The following is an 18,790-nucleotide window of genomic DNA, read 5'->3' as shown; positions in this document are numbered from 1 at the left end:
CTTTTGGTGGACAACAATGACCCCCAGTGGATTCTGGGGTCAATAACATGTGGAGTTTTCAGAAGATGTAAACTTTCTATTTATATGTTTTATAAATTCCAGCCTTGAAGAACCTCCGTGGAGTATTTTGTAAGTAACTTGTGAGTCATACTCATCTTTGAGTGACAGAGAAAAAGCCGTGAGATGTTGGCAGCTCTGTATCTTCTCAATTGTCTGGCACACGGAGATAGCAAACAGAAATACTTCAATGCAAGGTCTGAATGGCTGTTCTTTACTGATTTTATGAACTCTGCACTTGCTTTACTCTTATTCAAGACAAAAGTCTCATAAAGCTCATTTTAGAAAGGTAGCTGATAAATCTTTAAAACACAATTAGAAATGATTTCAAGATATAAACACTCTGGAAAATATCAATTTTGGTAATATAAGACGGATTACAATTCTCTAAAGGTCTCCAATCTAAGAATCAATTTTTGTTTATAGAAAACGAGAGGAAAATGCTATGGTAATTCCTTTTCAGGAAAGCACACTTCCAAAGTATTGCGGATCTCAGGGAACGGTTGACAAAAAGCTTGCCTTTTATGTTTTAAAAGCTTAAATGCTGCTAATATCTTCACTGTATTGTGAAGTCATGAATTATCAACAAGCATATTATTTCCATATTGAACCATGATATAAGTATTATGGTTTATCTTTTTTAGTTGCTTTTTCTGAAAATGAGCTAGATGTATCTGCTCATAAAATCTTTCAAATCTCTGCCGGGTAATGACCAAAACAGCTCTAGAAACGACCATGCCTTCTTCTACCACAAGAGGGTAGCACAAACCTTTTGATTAGCCTCGGCTGTCATGCTTTGACATTTGAAAATATTTTTCTGAGAGTTTATCTTCCTTCTTTCCAAACTGGAGTGAAATTTAAAGGATATGTCATGTTTATAAAACAGAAATATTTAATACAATTTAGTGAATGTCTCATAGAAAGAACAAGCCACAGAACGGCGGGTCACAGGTTGCTTTTACGGTTGGTTTATAGCAATCACAACACAACTACTTAAAACTCACGGCTTAAAAAAATAAATCAGAACAGAGCAAAAAAGTTCACAGGAAAATCCTAAAGTATCTGATATTCTGTGTATTTTACCTTATGGTGGCAAGGAAAACCCCAGAAAGATTAAAGCTGATTTAGTTTTACATTTGTCTTAATTATGAAAATCTATAACTTTTTTCTTTAATATTATAATTATATTAAATATTCCAATGGTGAAATAATTCCCCTGAAATGCAGCTCAAACTCAAAATTACAGCCACGGTCATGGTGTTGATAAATACAAAGTGAAGCTTTTTAAGCAAAACACTCGTTTTGAGTCCTAGCACTGTGAGCGGTTTGTACAGTAAGATGAGTATGCAGAATAACTTAATACAGCGTTCCCGCCTCTCGGTACTACAGGAAGCTCTGGGAAGTCCTGGAAAGGCTTGCATGCGGTCGCTCTTCTCTTCCCTTTAAAGGTTTCCCATGCTCGGTCCCTCGGCAGCCGGCGGAGGGTGCCCTCAGGAGTGCAGCGTGTGCCTGGGTAGGCGGTAGTGCTCCGGTTTGGAGCGGAGCCTCTTTTCCTGGGGGTTGGCGTACTTCCACTTGGAGGGAGACATTTTAAGCTTTTTCCTCTTCTTATCTGTACACCACACCTTTTCGCAGTACTCTTCCACTCTCTGGAAGTTGCTGTAGCCGATCAGCTGCAAGAACTCCTTGTACCAGGGTTTTGTGCCCTGAGGCACGCTGCTCAAAGGCGGGCAGGGCATCTTGGGATGATGTCTCTCCTCCTCGTGGTCCTTGTGAAACATCCCCTCCACCTTCTGCTCTTCCACTACCTCCAGCGTGATTTTACGCACAGTGTGGACAAAACCATGCTCTACTGTCTGGCAAAAATAGGTCCCAGTGTCGGATTTGCGCACTCTGAGGAAGAGTAAACCCAGGTCCATCTTCACCACTCTGTCGTCTGTCTTCACCTGGAAAACCAAAAACAAGCGAGTAAATAAGAAGATAAACAAGGGGCGATGGAGTGTTGCGGCGTTCAGGAAATATCAACCTCCGCCCCTTCCCCTTATATTTTTCCCTATCAAGTTCATACCATGCATTACGACGGTCTACAAGCATGCTCGTAATCAAATGAGTCCTCTGTATGTGGCCTGCACTTATTTACACTAGAAGATGCATTCATCAATGACTTTGAGGTCACTTCCCACCAAGACAGTGGAGTCAAGGGCACGCGCATGAGAGAGCTTTTTGCCCTAATGAATCTAATTAAACAGGAGAAAAACAATCCATGCCCGTAGCAGTAGGCCATAAAATGGAGTGAAAATTGGCCTTTTTTTGTTTTTTTTAAAACATGTCTAATGAACACAGCCAGTGCCACTTCCCAGGTCCCTCTGTGGGGTCCCATGCTCCCACCCACGTGACTGAATGTTCAGTCGGGCTCTCTGTCTAAATGCTGGGATTTTTTTCACCGTCTCTTCTAAACCACCCACGCAAACAGCCCAGGGAACAACATGGCATTCCTACAAGACTGTTTTATTAACAACTATTACAAGCAAACAAATGAAATCCAAATTCCACTGTAAAGGAGTCTATAGTTTAGCGTAGAGTTTAAGATTTGCGTAGTGACCAAATAACTTTTTTATGCTTCGAACACATTTAATTATGAGTATTATTTCTATAAATAGATACATATATAATTCAGAGAAGAAGGCTTTCAATGGGTTACTGATACTCGGTCATCGATGCCTGTACTTAATGAACATTTGATTTGATATTAGGCAAACTAGCTTCAACTATTGGCATGGCTACTAAGTCAGTGACTGAAGGCCTTTATATTGATTTTCTGCCTTAGTTTTCTTTGGAAAAGTGGGACAATCTAGTGACTTGAAAGACTACTGTGACGATTGTATGGAGTCCCATGGTCTGTACCCTGAACATTGCTGTCCGCAGTTAGCTCTGCCTTACATGTATTGATGCTCCTAAATAAAGCAAATATATGTCTTTGTGATGTCTGAGGTTTTATGATGATGGAGATATTCAGAGTTCATATGAGATGTTCATATGAGATGAACAACTCAGACCATACTGGAATACTTCCCCGTGGTTCTGCCAAATTAAAGCCTGTTTTCACCTTTGTCGATTCAAAAGAGGCTTGGAGGTTACAATCACAATACTCATGATCATTTGTACCTCAGGAAAAGGCCCTCACAGGGCTACTGGCTGAGGCTCTTGCCAGCCTTGACCAGAGCTCCCCGGCGGAAGACATATGTAATAATTCCAGAGAGAAATCTGGGTCACATGGAAGAACAACACGGTGTTGTTACATTCATCAGAAATCACACCCTACACACTCATGGACATTTTAAGCTATCAGGCTTCCCATTGGGAATTCTTTCAAACCATGTAGAGCAAGTTAGACACTTCGAAGACAAACAGTTGAAACAAAAATGCTCCACATAGTCTTCGCCCCTGATTCCCTTCCTTAGACAGGACTGGGCTCTGGGTTGGGGGTCAAGGTGGAGGCCTGTGGCATGCAGAGATGTGTGTTACAGGTTAAGTGGATGCCTGCAGTATGCAGATATGTGTGTTTCAGGTCAAGGTGGAGGCCTGCGGTGTGCAGAGATGTGTGTTTCAGGTCAAGGTGGAGGCCTATGGTGTACAATTCCACCAGTCAATCTGGATAAGATGTTTCCAGACAGAGAAAATCCTCCTAGTCAGTGGAGAGAGCAGGAGTCCCAAACACTGCCAAGGAGAACCCGCTAGAAGGGATGGAGAAAAAGGAGACTTGGGGAAGTCTGCTGTGAGACAGCGTGAGAGAGATGTGTGGGTTCTAACACTGCAGCAAAATCAAGAACAAAGCATGTTTTTCCTGGTTACCAGGAAGAAATACTGATAAGGGTTTGTGATGAGTTGTCTGTGGGGATGGATGGATGGATAGATAGATAGACAGACAGACAGACAGACAGACAGACAGACAGATACCTAGATGTTAGATATGTAGTAGACAGGTATAAGTATTCATCAATAGAGGGTAGGAGTGATTATGAAATTATCAGAGCTGGGAAAGACAGCAAATGGAGGGGGCTGCTTGGGTAGAAAATTAATGAATCAAAGTTGTTAAAGAATAATATATATCTTAGTATTATTTAAATTAACATAAAGACAATGGAATGTCTATGTATAATGTGTACCCTTTTAAGGAATCTGGTAGATACAAAGAAAGAGAAAGGTCACAAGTACATGGAAATATTCATTTGAAAGGATGAGGGAATCTAACAAAGACAGAAGTGAACTAAAGATACTCGGGGCAGGATAACAGCACATCACACACACACACACACACACACACACACACCACAGAACTGCTTGAGGAGGAAGGCCCATCTGCAACACATGCAGCCTTTTAAAAACAATGAAGGCTGCCCTTGCATTGGTATCACCAAGGGGTCCTGAAATCACAGGCTGAAACAGATGTGCACTTCAGGCAAGGTTCACAGTTGAACCCCAGGCTGTATCCAAGTCTAGCATAGTAGTAGTGACAATAGACAATGTGGCTAAGGCCCTTTAGAGGTCACTGACTCTTTGTTAGATGTTCAGTGTTTGTTTCCTGCAGGTTTTAAAACATGTTCTCAATATTACCCTCCTGTCTCAATTACATATTTATGTATGTCAGTAGGTGGGGCTGATGTGGGAGTGTCTGTATCTATCTGTTGCTTTCATTGGTTAATTAATAAAGAAACTGCTTGGCTTCTGATAGGACAGAAATTAGGTAAGCGGAGTAGACAGAACAGAATGCTGGGAGAAAGAAGCGGAGTCAGGCAGTAGCCATGATTCTCCCACTCCAGACAGATGCAGATTAAGATCTTTCCTGGTAGGCCAGCTCGTGGTGCTACACAGAATATTAGAAATGGGTTAGATCAATATGTAAGAGCTAGCCAATAAGAAGTTATAACTAATGGGCCAGGCAGTGTTTAAAAGAATATAGTTTCCATGTAATTATTTCGGGTAAAGCTAATCATGCAGGCGGCTGGGCGCTGGGAACCCAGCCTGCAGCTCCTACAACATTGGGCAGTGCTAAAACTGTTCTCATCACTAACTGTTACTATCAGTCTGTTCATAGGCAGAGAAGATGCTTTGGGCTCATGGTCTTCCCATGCCACATAGGAGTCCTTGAGTTAATGGCAGCTACACCCTCCCCCCTCACCCCCAACCCAGAGCCCAGTCCTGTCTAAGGAAGGGAATCACATACGCACGCACATACACACATGCACACACACACACACACACACACACACACACACACACACACACACACACAGTCCATGTGGCACATGTGCCATGGTATTCATGTGCAAGTCAGAACAGCTTGCAGGAGCAAGCGCATTCTCTCCTTCCACTGCGTGGGTCCCACGAGTACACTGATCCTTGGCCACAAGCACCTTTCCCCACTGAGTCATCTCACATTCTGAGTATGGTGATTCCTTAGGGGTGAGGCTTCCTCGGTCCTCTTATTCCTTCTTTTCTTTAGCATATCCTTCCCTGATGTCTGCCAATGCACTTGCATTTTTTGTAAGTTTAAGTTTCCTTTGTAATGCCTCCCTTACAGTCATAAGGATCTTTCTGGTCTTTTGCAAGTCAACATTACTGGTGCCTGCAGCACACACGATGCTTAAAGTGTTCCTTAAATCTTTTTTTTTTCCCCAATGCAACTTTCTTGTCTTTAATCAACTTACAAGGTCATCAGGGGAAAAGGGTCTTCTGTTCTTCATGAATCATTACATTATAAGGAAGGGGTGTGGACGACAGTGTAAGGAAAGCATCTCCATTTTCTCTTGAGAGCAAACTGCTGCAGGTCCATGAGAATGGACCCAGCATTCACATGTTCTAGACTGACCTAATGGTGATTTGAATGGTAAAGAAGACAGCATGATTCTGATAGAAGTCAGTGAGTCAGGAAGACAGGTAGGAAAGGTCTAGGCCATCGCATCCATCCATCCATCCATCCATCCATCCATCCATCCATCCATCCATTCATCTATCCGTCCGTCCATCCATCCATCCATCCATCCATCCATCCATCCATCCATCCATCCATCCATCCATTCATTCATCTATCCATCCATCCATCCATCCATCCATCCATCCATCCATCCATCCATTCATTCATCTATCCATCCATCCATCCGTCCGTCCGTCCGTCCGTCCGTCCATCCATCCATCCATCCGTCCATCCATCCATTCATCTATCCGTCCATCCATCCATCCATCCATCCATCCATCCATCCATCCATCCATCCAGACCATGCACACAACACTTCCAGTGAGCATCATCTGCTCTCTTCCCATTGTCTGCCCTGAAAGCGAATGACATGAGGAGATACAAAATTGTCTAGCACCTCTTCAGTTATGATATGGATTATTCATATGAATATGAATTATTTATGAAAAATAAATAAAGTGAAATTTAAACTATGTTCAGTGGAACTAGGGATGTGTTTTTGTTTAATTTTTGGTGTTTGATAGTATAAAGTAGTATTTCATTCATAATCAGAAAATCAAATTTGAGAAACACAGCAGTATAGGCATGTGAAGTCCAGAAGCATGTCATAGAAACATGACCGTTACCATGGGGATTGTTCTACATCAGTTACCTGCATAACAGAAACACTTCTATTCTCATACTTCTGTTTACCATTATTGGTTACAGGGAACTCACACTTTTTCCTCAGGAATAAAGGTCATTCTAAGTCCCTGTACCCATTGTTAGGTGGCCTCAAAAATTAAATGTGCCTTCTATGGGTGAAGGACAGCCAAAAATAAAAATGACTCAAAAAGTTATATTTGAATTCCTCCCATGCTTTAATCCTTCCACCTTAGGTAAGCTGGATACCTCCAGCATCAAATCTTGACTACAGGATTTTTTTTTTCTCACACAACTGTGCCTTTTCTACGTCTGCAGTCCAGATTTCTGTGGTCAAGAAGAGGGTACATAAGAAATCCTCTCTCAGGTGCTCTCCTGGGCAGTCTATATAAACACAGAATTCTCACTGAAAATGGTTTTACTGTTCTTCACTATAAAGATTGATTCAGGATGTGCCGTAATAGCAAATAAAAAAAGTAATTGAACCAAGAGCAGGGTACATCTGGGAGCTGGTCAGAATGGAGCACTGGCTCCCAGGTGTACTAGCTACACGGCTCCATGCTTTTTTACTGGAAAGGGACAGACATGGGCCTTCCATTAGCTTAATGCAAAATACATCTAATGACAACATCAATTAAGTCAAAAATAAAGATCAGCAGCATAGTATTTTATTTATCTGACCAGTGTTTGACATAAACGGTGGTTGACTTAGGGAAAATTCATCTGAAAATATAAAAGTGAATTTTTCTTTTATTTAATCATGTTCTAATATGACGCAGCATATGACAGAGATGGTTGCTAACTAGAGAAGGAACTGCTTGTCTCTCCCATGGAAGTTTAGCACCACACAGGGAACAAACATGAAAAAGGAAAGTTATTGCCTAACAGAAGAAGACATTGAAAGTTATCAGGCTTAAGAATACAAATTTGATTGACCAACATATTTAAAACAACTAGGATGGGCAAAATAACTCAGAGAATAAAATGGCAAGATCGGTGGCCTTAGTTTGATTGCTGTGACCCAAAGTAGAAGGAGAGAAAAAGACTCTTAACAGAATTCATTCTCCATTGTACGGCAACTGTACAATGTAGAGGAACTGTTTGGGGTCTTTTACCCTCTCATCAAACTAAGTAGGCTAGATGACTAATTATTTCCAAACCAGAAAAGAGTTGGTACGTTTGAAAGTATGAAGTTTTCTTTTCTATTGAAACTGAAGTTCTGAATGTTTACTGACTGCAAACATTACTAGTTTTTAAAATGATGAACATTTTAATATGTTAAAAAGGAAACATCCAAATTCCTAAGCAGATGTTTCAAATGAGGCAATAGTGTATGCTCATTGTGTTGTATAAACAAGAAAAGCAAGGACATTGGTGTGGAAGCAAACCCCACGCAGTCTGTGCATGTGTGTAAAGGCACAAGCATGGACTTCCGGCATCAGCGGTCCCTCACCTTTCCTCCCCTTTGTTTAGCATTGATGAAGGTTGGAAGAATGAGTAGCAAACAGGATGATAGACAAAACACGGAGTCGTACTTTGTAACTGATTTTACTTTATATGGCATAACTTCAGTATCAACGGTGGAACTTGTGTTCCTGTGCTTACAGGAGCGGCCATCTTTGCAGGTCTTACTGCATAGTCAATACAGAAGCAATGAAATCTAAACATAGGCGGAAGGAGCGGCTGACTGCTGGGCAAACCTGACTACTGCACTGCTAAAAATGATATTTAAAAATGGTAACTTTGGGATGGAATTAAAACAATATTGGGAATAAGGTGTAATTCAAGATTTGAGAATGACGTCATTTTAGGCTTTCTCTTGAAATTTCCATCACAAATAGACACATTTGTGCATTATTTAAAGTTGACATAATGCTTACAATAAGCTAGATGGAAGTCAGACTATTTTGTTGTTGTTTTCAAGACAAGGTTTTGCTGTAGCTTTGAAGCTTGTCCTGGAACTAGGTCTTGTAGACCAGGCTGGCCTCGAACTCACAGAGATCCACCTGCCTCTGCCTCCCAAGTGCTGGGATAAAAGGTGTGCGCCACCACCGTCAGGCAGACTATTTTTAAACCATACTAACATATGGTTCCATTTAAACTGAAAATTCACAATGGTAAGATCAATAAGAAGAGAGGGGAAATGTTTCCTCTGTGGTCACCAAAACAGAGACTGTACAGACTTGTATTGTTCTTATGGTCCGAGTGCGTGCTTTTCTGCTGTATCCCGCACGGAAGGAGAAGGACAGGTTTACGTAGTCCATCTTCAGGTGGCTCGCAAACCTCCCCTCACCAAGAAACTTATGACAGTTCAACTCATTGCTGAAAGCCAATTTCCTTACAGTATCATTAGGACATTGCATGAGTAAAGTCCGAAATCTAGAAGATTCCACTATAAACAGTTTGTTCACACTATTGCTTAGTTCTAGTGGGAATTTATTATGGTGATATTTTAGTGCTCACCAAACAGTGAGGAGACTTTTTTTTCTGATACATCATCTTCTTCAAAACACAGGGGTACCTTTCACAATGATACTTGGTGGGTAAGGTTTCAGTGTATGAGCATTTTTTACCAAGTCATCAAATCTAGGAGCAGAACATTGTTCTCTAAAGAGCTATGCAGTCAGTACTTTGTTCCTTATGAATTATGTTCTCTTCTGTCAGTATTCCTGAATTAATAAGCATATAAATCTTAGCAAATAAGGCATGTTAAGATATTCCCCATTTACTGAATTTTAAAATATAATGCTTCTACATTTCAGAGAAAGAAAAATTTCAATTGTACCGCTAAATACTTTAACAAGAAATAATTTTTTCCATAATGTGGGTAGTACCGAAATTTGGCAGTTATTTGGGGGCCTTAAACTTTCAAGTATGTAAAATTGTAAGATTGAGAAATCAATAAACTAGGGAATAGTTGTGGTTTGGATTTTCTTTTAGAAGTGTTTTGTTTTTGTTTTTCTAACCAGAAGAAAAGAATAATTTGCACCCTCTTCATGTAAAGTTTAGTCTATTGTTTTAGGTGAAAATGGTACACCAAAACATTTGTGCTCACCAAAATTAATCAATGACAGCAGACCATTAAAGCTGCTAGCCTTCATCCGTGGATGAATACCTACTATCCACTTACATCAACTCTCGCTTGTCCCCCAATGAGAGGAAGAGGCATTGTTGTATTGGTTGGGAGCCTAGCCTAGCAGAACCATCTTGCCAGTCCACTCGTTGCCTATTTTAGAACCTAGCCTGTCTCTTTGCTCTGGGATCACACATGTTCTTCATCTTGCTTAGCCAGTTAGCTGCACCCCCTCCCCTGCTATTTCCTTTCACCTATCAATAGAGCCAAGCCCCACATTTCAACAGAAACAATCCAAAACTCACAGGTACCCTTGTCTCCCGGTTCCTCCTCTTCTCTTAGCTTAGCTTTTGGTACAGCCCGCTGCTCTGTCTGCTTCTCCTTCAGCCCAGATGCTTGTGTCCCTAACCCTACCCCTTGATGGCTTCTTCCGCAGCTATCCCACTCTACTATTCTTGCTAGAGATTGAACGTGTGCTTCCTGCATTTTGCAAAGTATGTTTCCGATTACCATATCCCAGCCAATTTCTTCTCCATACTCCAGTCTGACCTTTCTGTCTCTAATTACCTAAGTTATTCTACTCTAAGAGTACCGGCAACTTAATTTTATCTGTGTAATGTATATAGTGATACTGGCTTTCTCAGACAAGCGTTGGAAGTTTTATGCTGGTTATGGTGTATAAATGCCTCAGAACAGCACAGGGCGTACGGCAAACACTGAGTGGATGATAACTGTAATCACCACTTGTTTTCTATTTCTTTCCCAGTCTGTCATCTAATTTTCTCTATAATGTATGATTTTCCTTTGTTCATAGCTGGAGCTTCCATTAGTTCTTAATTGTTAATTAAGATAAGCTTTGCAAAGGGAGGCATCTCTGTCTTGCTGCTCCGTTCCCTCCCAAATTGGTACCAGGCTGTACTTAAAGCAGTAACTTTACAGCCCATGTGCTCTTAGAGAAGTAACTCCCTCTCTCCGTGCTTCTGCTTCTTTACCTACAAGGATTCATCACTAGACTGCTGCAGGGGCTAAAAGAATCAACAGAAATAGATGCTTAGGATAGTGCAAAGCACACAGACCCAGAAAATACAGCCATTTTGTGGCAACGCAGGGGCTATCCTTTTCCGGAAGGTCACGGAGTCAAAGCTTGGAAGTCACACGAATAATGAAAACCCATTGCTGCAGATACCATATAACAATGACTCCTGGTACCAGAGCTTAGACTGGGGCAAGTTCAAATTATGGCAAGGGTCTTAGATACTTGAGCATGAAGAATAATGGCTCTGTCACCAAAGCTGAAGCTGCCTGCTTAAGTGTTTGTAAGGCTTACACTGGCAGATGTCAAGTGTCTAAACTCCTGCTATGAGCCACGTTCCCCTTGCTCTTCACCTTTAAGCACGTGAAAGCGTATTTATATTCTGATTTCAGAAGATTCTGTCATTTTGCAGAACATTTAGTAGAACGAGGCCTGGTCTTGAGTTTATTTTATTAGGTGTGAGTTATTACACATTCTGAGTTTCAATTACTTTGATTATAAAGTATGTTTTTAGAAGGGTTGTAATAGACTATACAGTCCTTTATACTGAGACAACGGATGACTATAAACTAACAATGGATCAGATATTCTTGAGTTTAAACACCGGGCATGTCACTGGCTGTTTATGAGCTATAACCCTCTCGACTTAACTTTCTGCATGTAAGAAGAGACTAATCATGCCCCCACTCAGCAAAGCAATCTAGCAACAACTAGAAAGGCACCTAGCACAGTCCTACAATAAGGTTTACAATAAGGATCGACTTCTATCAAAAGACTCTAGGTCTCCTGTCCTTCGCAAATGACAATGTTGTGTCTAGCAACCGGCATGTTTACTTTATTCCCTGAATATTAAATATGCTTATAGCAACTATTAAAAAACAGGCTATGGAAAATGTTCCATGAAGTACAAAGAATAGCATATTTTAATAAATATTTGCAGACCTAATAAAATGTGTAGAGATTGTTTCCACATGGTGTATTTAGGGAAACAGGAAACGCTAAGATGGAGAGTAGAGAGAATTGCTGATGCCCAGACTTTAGAAGATAGACAAATGAGATTCTAGATGCTGCATGGTGATCCAGGAGAATAATATGATCAGATACTTTATCCATATGAACGTGTCATTTGCAGATAACACCACAACACTCAGTGTAGTGTATATATACTTATATATTTGTACACACAGACACACACACACACACACACGAAAAAGGCAGAGTTCCCAGAATCAAAGATTTCAGTTCAGTTGTACGGAAGGATTATATCCTGTGGCCTGATCCAGTTTGTGAAGTGAGGGATACGTTTTGACTGTTGTTGCCTAGAACGCTGTGCACAGCATCCCCCAAGAAACTAAGAATTTGCTCAGCAAAATCAAATATCTTTCATTATGGTCTACATATTGCAATAAGACTACTATACGTCTCAAAGTAAATGAGGTGTAGAAATGATAATGAATGCAAAATGATCCCTAAATGAAATTCAGGGCTTTCTGAGTCATTCTGCTTTCGGTGTAGAATATATACATCTGGCCTCTGATGACGTCAGCAGTTTTTTTTTGTTTTGTTTTCGCTTGTCAAGAACTAGACGAATACATTGCCATGTCTGTTGTAAACCATTAACTGTCTGACAAAGCCATGGTTTTCATTCAGAGGGTAAATTCAAAATTCCAAATGTCATAGCGGTAACAGTCAGGGAGATTGGGGTGCAGCTGGCAAGAAGGTAGGCAGAAGCAGCAAGGTTGGGAAGAAGCTCAGAGCTGAACACTGATGGATGCTCTACATGGGCATGACTTCAAAGGAGACAGATTCCAGTGAGCTCCAAACGAGAAGCAGAACTCAGGGAGGGAAGAACCCGACCGACGAAAGAATTACTTCTGTCTTCAGAAGCATTCTGACTGCAGCAACTGTGGAGTATTCCCAGGTCCCCTCCTGCCAAGTGCTACAGTGGAATTTAGAAAGCCGTTTCATCTCACATTGGTGGAGTGGATTTAATTATTAATTGATTGCACTGGCAATAAATAAACAACTTAATTAAGTGTGGTATGTTGCATTGCCTTTGCCTCTGTATGTCTTGTTACACTGGGCGAGGTCTGCTTTCCAGATAACCTTCCCTTTTATCCCTAAACCTTAGCATGGTAAGGCTCTTCCTTCCTTCCTTCCTTCCTTCCTTCCTTCCTTCCTTCCTTCCTTCCTTTCTTTCTTTCTTTCTTTCTTTCTTTCTTTCTTTCTTTCTGTTTTTAGATTTTTTTTTAATTATACAATATATTTTGGTCATGTTTTTCCCATCACCCAGGTCTTCCCCAACTCCCTACCCACCTAACTTTATTCCTCTTTTCTCTTTCTCTCCGTTCTCCCCTCCTCTCTCTATATATATTTGTATACATACATACAAATATATCATACATATTATATATAAAAGAAATAACACAATTTTTTTTAAAAAAACAATTAAACAAAAGAAAACCCCAAAACAAAATTGGGTCTAGTGGTGCATACCTTTAATGCCAGCACTCAGGAGGCAGAGGCAGGTGGATCTGTGAGTTCTAGGCCAGCCTGGTCTACAGAAGGAGTTTGAGCACATCCAGGGTTACACAAAGAAACCTTGCTTCAAAAAACCAAACCAAAATAAAACAAAAGCCAACATAGATTTGGCTTTGAATTGGCCAACCTGCCTAGGTTGATATACCCAGAGACACTCCATTGGAGAAAACTGATTTTCCCTTTGCCAACAGTTATCAATCACAAACAGCTTCTTGCTTAGGGGTGAGTCTGTGTCCACTTCCTATTTTCAGTGTTGGGAGTCCATCTGGCTTGAACCTGTATAACTTTTCTTTCTATGAGTATTCATGGATTTAGGATTAATAAATTTCATCATCATTTCAAGTATACTATGTGACTACAGACTAGACATGTTACATTACTAGTTTTGCAAAAGCCTAAAAAAATATTTAGGAGGAACAGGTAATTTTGACTTCAGTGATAGATTTAATCTGCAGTAAAAAAAAAAAATAAAGCAGTCATTTCTACTGGTCATCTACAGACACGCACGTACAGCTCTCTTCTGTGCACAGGCTGGAGGAATCCGTCACTGTGCACAAGGCAGACTGCAGGTATCCTGTCAGCTCTCCTGTGTGTACAAGGCAGACTGGAGACATCCATCACTGTGTACAAGGCAGACTGGAGGCATGCCGTCAGCTCTCCTCTGTGCACAAGGCAGGCTGGAGGCATCCCTTCTGCAATCCTCTGTGCAAAAGGCAGCTTGTAGCAACCCATCACTCACCTAGCATGAGGACTTCCCTTTCTAGCAAGGGCCATCTGTACCCTATTCATCAAGACCTTCCCACTACTGCGAATACTGTTCTTGCCACTTTATAGATCCTCTTGTGAAATAGAATCAGAATCCTTTAGTGAGCATCCATGAGATTTCTCCAGGCCATTCTGAATGTGCTTTAAGGCTGCCTCCCTCTCTTTCTCTCGAAGTAGCAAAGTCATTGCCCCAATCCTTAAATGACCTCAACAAAACAATCTCCAAAGCTACTCAAAATGGGCAAAGTGTTGAGGCTCACCTTTGTTCCCAGGGGATTAGAATCCTATTCGATTTTAAATCAAATCTTACTTGATTTAAAGCTTTATTAATACTGATGCCACTATTATTCTTATATGTTAATAACTTTGCTATTTCTCAGGACTACTTCCTTGACGGATGTAGTTTAACATTTTGCCATGACATATATCATCAAGCTGTAGGTACTTTCAGCGGGAAATACATGAAATATCAATTTCCATAGTTCAAAAATATCAATTCACATGTCTATGCAAAACAATCTATTTGAAACACAAACAATAGTTTTATAAATATACGCTTATATTATAAAATTACATACGTATAAAAATCTAGAAACTATAAGACATACTTAGCTCAACGTGGTTTTATTTGAAACACCAAGTTCACCCAATTTCTCCCTGCAGCTTGCCCCAGGTAGGACAGCATTGTGAACGTGTAGCCAAGACTTACCTCTTCTTTTCTTGTCTCACGTCCTTTCTGCACAAACCAGACGACCTTCGCTTGTAGCGAGCGTGGGGTGCACTCTAGCAGCGTGCTGTTACTCTCGATGCCGTAAGCCAGCCTCTCTTCTGTCCGGTCCAAAGCGTCTCCTATAGCAGAAAGGCAGGCGTATCAGTAGTGAGACTGGAATTTTACTGCTAGATGGTTTTTATTCTTTTTTTATTGTATTCAGGTCCAGCAGCAAGGTAAATAACTCTTTCCTGGTTGCTAATCACGACACAGTTCTGAAAAATGAGTTATTTGGAACACCATATGAAAGCTTGGGGATTACAAAAGGTAACGACACGATGAAGTGGGATAGAAGGCGGCACCCGGGAAACTGGCTCCGGAACATGGACAGAGATCAAGTTAGAGACAACGTTCTCCGGTAAGGCAGGGGCACGGCATGAGACCACGCGTTCCAAGAACGTGTCTGATTTTCTCAGGATGTTTTACATTCACTTTGAAAATTGATCTCTAAACTTCCTTTGATTAAGACCGTACTTTCTCTTGCATATACTCCCAGTAACTGAAGTCCCTGCATGGAATCCAAATTTTACTGGGTCTAAAATAGTAGTAGCAATAATAATAATGATAATAATAGTAATAGTAATAATAGTAATAATAAACCTCCGGGCTGCAAGTTCTAACAGTAGGCATAACACCCGTTGACTATCCATGATGGCGGCCATCACCCTGCGCTTCTCGGAGACCCAATAACAAAACAAAGCTCTGTCATTGTCTATGACAATAGGACTGAAGAGATCATTTTCCCCTGTTTTGTTTGACATTCTTGTTTTTGCCTAAATATGAAGATAGTTAATATCAGTTCTAAAATTACTCTGCTGTAGTAGGAGAGGAAATGGTTTTCATTTGTTCTAAAACTTAGTAGATGAGGTGATATGTATTACATCATAAATAATAAAAATAAATTTGTTATTTTTGTTGCTCATCTTTGATTCCAGCATTCCAGGGGGGAGAGGCAGCTAGATCTCTGAGTTGGAGGCCAATCTGGTCTACAGAGCAAGCTCCAGGACAGCCAGGACGACACAGAGAAAACTCTGTCTTAAACAAAAACAAAAACAAAACAAAACCAAAAAAGGGAGGGTGGGTAATAAATCTGAGAAGAAGAGGTAGGTCCTGGAAGGCACTGCCACTAACCGCTGGTAATTTGCTGTTTTCTGGTCCTAGCTTTCCTCAGCCTTGATGTCTATGACCAGGTTGTGTCAGTGATGGGGTCTGCAGCCAGTTTTGCTAGTTCTGTCAACTACATCTGATTGTAAACGTCAGGCAAAAACAGATCCTTCCAAAACAGTGGTCCAGGAAGGGGATGCACTTAAAGAAATGCGCAGTCCATCTTCAGCATATAGTGGGTAAATCACAACAATCGATTTTTCTAAGAATTACCAGCAAACTGTTGTCCGAAGCACTGCTGGGCCGCGTTGCCATGCCGTACATCCTGCCTGCGGAACCGCCTGGAAGAAAGAAGATTCAGGAGATTCTGAGATTTCAATTTACTGGATTTAAAAATACAGCCAAACAAATTGACGATTCCAGAAAAGTTCTGCTGTTGCAAAAAACAAAATTATCTGTTATATAAAAGCAGCATAAAATCCAAGGTTTACATTTTTCTTATTTCCAGGCAGTATTTTCAATGGTTCGAAGATCTATACAACACTGTTCTTTATACGTTTACGTTTGTTTGAACTCCAGATGCTCAAATACTAATTTAATAAATTTCTCTTTACAGTTTGTTAAACATTTGGTTCAACAAGAAACTCACAGTCTGTAAAGGAATGACAAGTGGTGTGCCCAGTTAAGAACAATAAGAATGTTTATTTGAGTAGAGAATGTAATAAAAAGCCCTACACATAATGAAGTGCAACGAGGAAAAGGATATGTGAATCCAAATATTTTACCTTCCTAGCCTCTCGAGTTTTCATTGTTACCGTTCCTAAGTCTCTTCACTGTCTTTAAAAATGACGGTGGAATGTTGGCGAGGAGGGCAGTTTTTATCATGGGAAAAGCAAGAGTAGACGATATTACCAATCAAATTTCGGCTCTATGCACTATATACAAAAGAATACTGGCTTTGTTTTAAATGGATTGCTAATTAGAAAACTTTAGCCAAAGATACAAAATTTGACAAAATGAAAGTTAGAACTTCTACGAGAGTTATTGCTCTGTGCTAGACTGAATAAAAACTTGTAATAAAGGCAAAGGAGCAGGGGGTTAGGGCTTTGTTTTATGCTAGTGTGCACAGCTAGATTCAAGAACAGTGAGCAAGGAGTCTCTTCAGCTGCCAGTGTGGAACCAGCCTATGGTGAGCACTACTCCACAATATGAGTCTGCTGGGCAATGGTGGCTGATGTGGTAGGGGTCAAAAGGAGCAAGGGGGGGGAAACAGTTTTCTTGTTGCAGTGATGATGTTTTGTTGAGATATTATACTAACTATACGAGGATAATAGAAACAGCATTCTAGATCATTCTAGAAAAGAAACTTGAATAGTATATAAATAATTCAAATTTTTGTTCAAAATAGTTGGGAACCCGCAGTACTGAAAAGGTGACATCTTCCAGCAGGCTTTCAGCTCCTGTTATAGTACCCAATCATTATCCTTTAGCTTAGCATTAAACAAAACACTTGTTATCATCAGAACACAAGAGCTTGACTCAAGAAGCTGTACACTCTTGAAGAATGAATATTTTTCTTGTATCCCTTCCTTCTTAGGAACTTGTAAAGAGGATACTGGAAATAAACAAAGGAGAGCCACGAGGAGAGGAGGAGCCAGCTGCAGGGATTGCAGTGCACGTTGGAAGGTCATTTAGAAGTGGCCAGACTATGAATTAGAGTCTCCGCTATCAACACATTTTCACTCTGGGAGAGGAAAGAAAGGTTTATGTAAACGAATTCTTTTTCTCCCCGCTTCTGTTCAGGTCTGAGGCAGAAATGATCCCTATAAAAGCAAACTACTTTCTCTCCATGTGCTGGAGTTTACCCCAAAGGTCTCCTCCCGGAGTAATGGTTGAAAAGAACTGGACACAGTGGAAGATCTCGAGTGCCCTGAACTGAGCTAATTCATTTCTAAACATGGCTTCGGATCCTGGCGTCTCATCCCTTACTGCCCATTTATTTTGTACATTTCTCTAACTTTTTCTAAGTTACTCTTATCGACCTTGTGCTGTGGAACAATCTTTGTGCACTGATGTAGTACACTCATTGGTTAATAAAGAGCTGACTGGCCAATAGATAGACAGGTAGAGGTTGGGTGGGGCTTGCAGACAGATGGGATGCTGGGAAAAACAAGGGTGGAGTGAAAGAGTCCCCAGGAGATGAAATTACTGTGGTGAGATAAGGAATTGAGCCACTTGGTAAAACATAGACAGAAATATAGGTTAATTAAAGTTATAAGAGCTAGTTGAGTAATAAGCCTATGCTATTGGCCTAGCATTTATAATTAGTAAGGCTCAGTGTGGTTATTTGGGAGTTGATTGGCAGGACAGCTGACTGCCGAGATACTGAAACACCCTACCTACAAATCTGTGGTTGCAAACTTTTAAAAGACACACATCAAATGAAGAAATATTAGCTCTGGAAATTCCTCTGTTAGAACAACATTGTTGCTGTGTGCCTGATGAAGAGCTTGCTAGTCATGTATAAAATTGCACAACTCATAAGCGATTGGTGCAGTGTCTGCAAACTTTTATAATTGTCAGTGACAATACATCAATAAGCCTCATCATGTCTGTTTGTGGCATGACTAGAGATAAAGGAGTGTGGAGAAACATTTGATGGTCTTTATCTATAGGTATCCACCCTGGTTTCAAAAGTTTAATGAGAGGATAAATCTTTGGTGAGATAAGTCTATTTACCTTGATTTATTCTCTACACAGTGTACACATCCATGTGCGTGTGTCAACATCTCATTATAGCTCATAAGTCTCTACATTTTTGCATCACTTAAA

General features: G+C 40.5%; 1 protein-coding gene across 2 annotated transcripts in view; it reads right to left on the bottom strand.

Annotated features, from left to right (window-relative positions):
- Nucleotides 1-1,116: 1,116 nt before the first annotated feature.
- Nucleotides 1,117-18,790, bottom strand: part of Sema3e (semaphorin 3E) — a 220,933-nt gene continuing 203,259 nt past the window's right edge. Inside the window, exons 15-17 of one of the 2 annotated variants that reach the window (XM_075956081.1) lie at nucleotides 16,232-16,299; nucleotides 14,795-14,934; nucleotides 1,117-2,003 (exon numbers count right to left, since the gene is read on the bottom strand). In XM_075956081.1, coding sequence (XP_075812196.1) covers nucleotides 1,548-2,003; nucleotides 14,795-14,934; nucleotides 16,232-16,299 — 664 coding nt within the window. In that variant the 3' untranslated portion in view covers nucleotides 1,117-1,547. The remainder of the gene's footprint in view (nucleotides 2,004-14,794; nucleotides 14,935-16,231; nucleotides 16,300-18,790) is intronic. The other variant, XM_075956082.1, reaches the window with a different exon arrangement.

This window comes from Microtus pennsylvanicus, chromosome 22 (assembly GCF_037038515.1).
Source record: "Microtus pennsylvanicus isolate mMicPen1 chromosome 22, mMicPen1.hap1, whole genome shotgun sequence".
NCBI classification, from domain to species: Eukaryota; Metazoa; Chordata; class Mammalia; order Rodentia; family Cricetidae; genus Microtus; species Microtus pennsylvanicus.
The sequence above is the reverse complement of the archived record's forward strand: the minus strand, read 5'-3'. Positions and strand labels throughout refer to the sequence as shown.